Source organism: Carcharhinus amblyrhynchos, chromosome 9 (assembly GCF_965287045.1).
Source record: "Carcharhinus amblyrhynchos chromosome 9, sCarAmb.v2.hapA, whole genome shotgun sequence".
NCBI lineage: Eukaryota > Metazoa > Chordata > Chondrichthyes > Carcharhiniformes > Carcharhinidae > Carcharhinus > Carcharhinus amblyrhynchos.
Window position 1 is genome coordinate 93,052,318 of NC_137332.1, and position 6,732 is coordinate 93,059,049.

Consider the following 6,732-nt stretch of genomic DNA (forward strand, 5'->3'; position numbering starts at 1 on the left):
CCCCGCCCCTCCTGTGATTATTGGCATGTCGAAACGGGCGGGGCCAACTTTTCTTTCCTCTTGATTGGCTGTTGGAGCCGTCAATCAGAGCGCTGAGCTGTTTGATTGGAGCTGTGTGTTGGATATTGAGTGTGTTTATTGGAAGTATTTCCCTTCTGATTTACAGGCTGAGTTTTGTTGATGGGTCATTGCTGAATATGAGAAGGTGAGGTGTAATTATCTGGGAGGTATAGAGACACATTTATTGAAATGTCTTTTAATGCCTTCTTTAAAGATTTTATCTGAAGGCCTCGGTCTTTCGCAGAAGCCTGGGTTTGGATTTGATAGTTTTGCCCACTACTGTGTCTGAATTTGGGATGTGTAGTCTGAGTGAGTGCAGTGTGTCTAATTTCCCAGGATAAACCAGAACCGTCCAATCAGCTGCAGTGAAGCAATATTTTCCTAAGCTTCCAGCACTTCCTTCCCATTGTGATTTCTTCAACTAATTTTGGAAAACAATGGGAGAAATTTCAAACTCTCCACTAAATTAATATCTCTGCTGAGTGTTTTGTTATATTTAAACTTATTGACTCAGGGTAAAACTAGTCTTCACCAACACAACTTGAGCTGTTCTAAATTGACAGCCCATTTTACATTCTGGTCAACTATCTTTTCCATTTGAGCTCTGACAAAGCGTCACCTAGACTCGAAACATTGGCTGTATTTTCTCTCCACAGATGCTATCAGACCTACTGTGATTTTATAGCATTTTCTGTTTTTGTGTCTTTTCCATTGATATCATGGTGCCTGGGAAGATGTCTGAGTGAAACACAGGGCCAGTGACATGATATTGAGAAAAAAAAGGATTTGGGTCTAGTTCCCCACACAGGGAAATAGCAGATTGGCATCCACTGTGGAACTGTCTCAACTGAGGATTCAGACCTTTCAGCAAAGGAGAAGAGAGAGTTGGAGGAAATTATGTTTCCTTTTCCTGTTTTACAGAAGGATTGCACCGTACTACACCAGAGAATACAGACAGGATAGACACCACTAATAGATATTGATAATCAACCCAGGAACGACTGTATAACTGTGGAAAGAGATTGAGTCCCTTTTCAGCATTGCTCAACACAGAAAGTTTGGCAGTGAAACCATCACCTGGAAATCAATCAGGTCAGGGGAGCTTTGATATATCATGAGATCAATAACTCGTCAGTAATGTGGAAATTTCCAACAGAACCAACCTGTTCTAAGGTTTGGTTGCAATGATTGATCTGAGTTAGACTGGGCAGATTGTTAGAGGGTACCGAGTGTGGTGCAAGCTTCAATCATTCATCAAGCTTCATGAACTAATTTTCTCATTCTAACAGGTGAGAGCCTGTTTAAGTGTGAGGGGCCTCCACAGACTCAGAAGATCAGCTAAAATACTGCCACAACTACATGGCAAGCAAACCATTCAAGTGTGAGACGTGTGATCTCACGTTCACACAGTCCTCAACACTTTTGCAACACCATCGCATTCATACAGGGGAGAAACCATTTACCTGCGAGGTGTGCAACAAATCATTCTCACATTTAACAAATCTCCATGCACACCGACGCATTCACACTGGGACAAAACCATTTGTGTGCAACGTGTGTGAGAAATCATTCACACAGTCATCAAACCTCCGTGCACACCAACGCATTCATACAGGGGAGAAACCATTTACCTGTGAGGTGTGCGACAAATCATTCTCACATTTAACAAATCTCCGTGGACACCAACGCATTCACACAGGGGAAAAGCCATTCCGATGTGGGGTGTGTGCAAAATCATTCAGACTGTTATCAAGCCTCCAGATCCATCAGAGGACCCACACTGGGGAAAAACCCTTCAACTGTGAGATTTGCAATAAAGTTTTCGCAACATCAACAAATCTCCTGATACACCAGAGGTTTCACACTGGGGAGAAACCCTTCAGATGTGATGTTTGTGATAAGGCATTCACCCAATCCTCTGACTTGCTGACTCACCAGTGGATTCACACAGGGGAGAAACCCTTTAAATGTGAGATGTGTGACCGAGCCTTCACACGGTCAACGATGCTTTTGCAACACCAACGTGTTCACACTGGGGAGAAGCCATTCAAATGTGAGATGTGTGACAAGTCATTCTCGGACTCATCAAACCTCCGTGTACATCAACGCATCCATACTGGGGAGAAGCCGTTCAAGTGTGAGGTGTGTGACAAATCATTCTCGGATTCATCAAACCTCCGTGTTCATCAACGCATCCACACTGGGGAGAAGCCATTTAAATGTGAGGTTTGTAATGAGGGCTATACACAATTATCAGGTCTGTTAAATCACCGCCGCATTCACACAGTTGACTAACCATTCAAACGGAAGGTGTGTGACTGAGACTTCACACTACAAACAACAGTAATGAAACCCTGTCACATTCACATTGAGGACACAGTGTTGAAGTGTGAAGTCATGATGTGAAGATGCCGGCATTGGACAGGAGTGGGCACAGTAAGAAGTCTCACAACACCAAGTTAAAGTCCAACATAGTACTCCAAAAGCTTGTGTTCCAAATAAACCTGTTGGATTTTAACCTGGTGTTGTGAGACTTCTTAATGTGTGAAGTATGTGACAAATGCTTTACATGATCAACATGCTTCCTGATCCACCAGAGCATTCATACAGCGAGAAACCATTGTGAGCTATGTGACTGAGCTTTCAAACTACATTCACACGTCTATTAAGCGTCACAAGAGTTCAGACAATACATAGGAGAAACCCTTCAAATGTCAGGCTTGTGATAAAATTTTCGCCTCATCTAGAGGCTTCTGATGCATAAAGGATTCACACAGGAGAAAGTATTTAGGTGTAAGTTTTGTAATGAGGGCCTTGCACAATCATCAGAGCATTCACCCAGGGAAGAATCTGTTCACATGTGAGACCTGTGGAAAAAACCTTCATACAGATATCGAGCCTTCTACAACATCAGACAACCCATGCAGCAGAGTCACATGTCAAATTTGAGGTTTGTAGGAAAGTTTTTGCATTATTGCATTCCTGGGAAATCACAGAATTCACACAGAAGAAACCATTCTGTGTGATGTTTGTGACAAGATCTTCTAAAGCACCTGCTGATCCACACTGGAGAGGAACCTTTCAGACGTGACATGGGTGACAGTGTTTTCACATAGTCAGTGTGTCTCCTTGTCCATCAACAAATTCACACAGGGAGAGGCCCTGTTGCTGTGAGTTCTATAATCACAAACGGCTGTCAGACCTCCTGGAAACCCACACGGGAGACAAACCCTTCCAATGTGACGAGTGTCAGGATTGTTTCACCCACTCCTCTCTCACCAAACATCAGCGTCTCCACAGGGACTTGAGGCCAGCTCACCTGCTTTCCTTACACTGAGAGTGTTCTGTGTTTACCTTCCTGTGCTCACACAGGGGAGCTGTCCTTCCGAAGTACTGTGTGTCTCAGCAGTGTCACTTTCCAACCTCTCCCACCATCTGCCTAATTGTTTCAAGAAAGTCAGTTTAATCTTTGACCAGATCGCCATTTGTCACCAAAAGAAGACATCAATATGTATAGAAGCTCCTGTACAAACTAAGTATCCTTTTCAGTGCAGTGTTGGGTGCAAGTCACGCTGACCAAGGAGGCAATCAGATATTCTGTGGTTAGAAAGGCTTTAGCTTCTGATCTATCAGCACAAGCATTCCTGGGATAGTAATGGAGCTATTTCAATTGGCCTCAGTATCTCTGGACTATGGAGGGGAAAATTAGCCAGGAATCCTGTTCCTCATCAGTAAGACCAGCTGGGAAGTCGGGGGAGGGCAGGATGTGTCTCAGCTGTGACAGCTTCCATTGTCTCACAGCATTCACTGTCTGGGTTTACACATTCTGAATGGCCACTCAAGCAGAGCACTAGAGGCCAATCAATGTCCACAGTCAGTACTCCAGGTCAGTACCTTGAGGATTGAGGGGAATCTGCGAGGACAACAACTTGTATTTATAGAGTGCTTTAATACAGACAAATATCCCAAAGTGTTTCATAGAAACGTAATCAGAGTACAATTAACTTTGAGACAAATAAGGGAATATTAGGAGGCAATGGCCAAAAATATGTTCAAAGAGGTTGGATTTCAGGAGTGGCCTTAAAGGAGGGGTGAGAAATAAAAAGCAGAGAGATTAAGGAGGGAATTCATAAGTATGGAGCCTGGGTGGCTAAAAACACAGTTGTCAATAGTGAAGTGAAGGAAGTGGGGGATGCACTAAAGCCCAGAATTGGAGGAATGCAGAGATCTCAGAGGGAAATGGGGTTAGAGGTGACAAAGATAGGGAGGAGGTGAGACTATGGAGCAGTTTGTACTTGAGCATAAGAATTTTAAATCGGAGTCAGTGGGGAACTGGGAAGCAGTGTAGGTCAGTGAGCACAGGGATGAAATGTATGTGAGTTAGAATAGCGACTGCAGAGTTTTAGGTGACCTGAAGTTTCTGGAGGGTGGTAGATGGGAAGCTGGACAGGAGAACATTGGGATGGGCCAATCTGGTGTAGAATCAACAACAGCATGGATGAGGATTTCAACAGCAGATAGACTAAAGCGGGGGTGAGTGGAGGTGTTGGAAATGGGCAATGTTGAAAGTGAAAATAGATGATCTTTGTAATGGAGAGGGTATGGGGTTGGAAGCTCAACTGGAGGGTGAAGAGGATGACACTGATGAATTATTGGAGATGAGAGTGGAGAGGACATTCAAGAGGAATTTAATGAAAGTAGAAACTGGAGTCATCCCTTGACTTATAAACAAGTTTTGAAATTTTAATTTGACCCCTAGACTCAACAGATTTTTGTGGGGAGAGAGTTCCAGATTTCCAATCCCCTTTTTGTGAAGAAGTGTTTGCTGACATCACTCCTGAACAGCCTAGCTCTAATTTTAATGCGCTGTCCCCTTAGAATCATAAAATCTACAGTGCAGAAGGAGGCCATTTGGCCTATTGGGGCCTGCAACAACAACAATCCTACCCAGGTCCCATCCCCATAATTCCACCTATTTACCTTCCTAATCCCCATGACACTATGGGACAATTTATCATGGCCAAGCAACTTAACCTGTTCTGGACTCTCCCATCATAGAGTCATAGAGGTTTACAGCATGGAAACAGGTCCTTTGGCCCAACTTGCCCATGCTGCCCTTTTTTTTAAAAAACCCTAAACTAATTCCAATCGCCTGCACTTTGCCCATATCCCTCTATACCCATCATACCCATGTAACTATCTAAACTTTTAAAAAGACAAAATTGTACTCGCCTCTACTACTACCTCTGGCAGCTTGTGCCAGACACTCACCACCATGAAAACATTGTCCCTCTGGACACCTTTGTATCTCTCCCCTTTCATCTTAAACCTGTAGTTTTAGAGTCCCCTACCTTTGGGAAAATGTAGAATAGTTTCTGTCTAGCCACTTTATCAACTCATTTAGTCATCTTATTCACCTCAAATAGATTACACCTTCATTTTCTATGTTATCACTGGGTCCCTGTAACCATCGGTGGGGATTGTAAGATGGAAACAAGTTCTATCTTGTGTTTTTAACCCATCGGAATTAGGAGCTAGAATAAGGCCTAGGGATTTTAAAGAAACTTTGGTCTGTAATATTCTGAAAGAGTTTTTCCTGGTATGAGTGTGTGTTAGTAAAGTGAGCCAGCTCACAGGAGTGCGTATGGGGTAGAATCAGACCTGCTTTAGTTGGTGATGTGAATCATAGACAGATCCTCTTCAGGTGATGGGTATTTGATTAACACCATGGGTAATGTTTGTACTCTCCTGTCTGGGAGGACTACTATCCTGAGTATGGTGAAGGAGGGAGGAAGAGTCTCTACAAACTTGAGTTCCCTCGGCCCATCATACCTCAGTGTAATAATAATATATGTTCACTTTACACTCTTCTCAGGTTCATGGGAAAGTGCTTGGGTCATTTTCAGTTTGGTGTAAACTAAATTTTGTGTTGTTGTCTGTTTTATGAGTTTTATCAATGTTCTCTATAGATTTATAATTGACAATAAATTCATGTTCTTCTAGCTTTAACTCAAACCACCTGTTTTGTCATCATGGTGTGTTCCTATTCACTGAAACACTCAGGAGCTACACAATATATTGGTGTTATGAAGGGGAAGGTAATCTTCTCTCTGACAACTAATACTCAACCACTCAAAGATAAGTATCTCCCTTTCATAAACTTTTAAAAAGTATGTGAGAAATGGTACAATCTGCCAACAGCAATTTTTAGTGCTTAAATCAAAAATAACTACCCAAGACTCTCTTTGAAAGAAACAAATAATGCTTTATTTTCTAACCAACAGTAAACAGGTTAACTAAACTATTAACAAACTGAATAAAATACTATTCTAATGGAATGCTGTTTAGATAATCAGAATTCCCACTTAAAAAACAATTTTTTTAAAAATAGAATTTTTACAGAACATAGAACAGCACAGTACAGGCCCTTCGGCCCTCGATGTTGTGCCGAGCTATGTCCAAATCCAAGATTAATCTATCCCACTCCCTATCATTCTGGTGTGCTCCATGTGTCTATCCAATAACTGCTTGAAAGTTCCTAAAGTGCCCGACTCCACTATCACAGCAGGCAGTGCATTCCACACCCCAACCACTCTGAGTGAAGAATCTACCTTGGACATCCCTCCTATATCTCCCACCATGAACCTTATAGTTATGTCCCCTAGTAACAGC

The 6,732-nt window shown here is 42.5% G+C and overlaps 1 protein-coding gene across 2 annotated transcripts; it reads left to right on the forward strand.

The window, feature by feature from the left end:
- Positions 1-146: 146 nt before the first annotated feature.
- On the forward strand, positions 147-6,468 carry LOC145348049 (uncharacterized). 2 transcript variants are annotated; one of them, XR_013887900.1, is made up of 3 exons: positions 147-205; positions 982-1,152; positions 6,064-6,468. XR_013887900.1 is itself a non-coding variant. In XM_080196172.1 (2 exons), exon 2 carries the CDS (start codon positions 1,420-1,422, stop codon positions 2,353-2,355), a length of 936 nt encoding a protein of 311 aa, XP_080052298.1. In that variant the 5' UTR covers positions 147-205; positions 982-1,419; the 3' UTR covers positions 2,356-6,041. The 2 variants fall into 2 exon arrangements, 1 of the variants encoding a protein (XP_080052298.1); XM_080196172.1 differs by lacking the exon at positions 6,064-6,468 and having other exon boundaries at positions 982-6,041.
- The last annotated feature ends 264 nt before the right edge of the window (positions 6,469-6,732 follow it).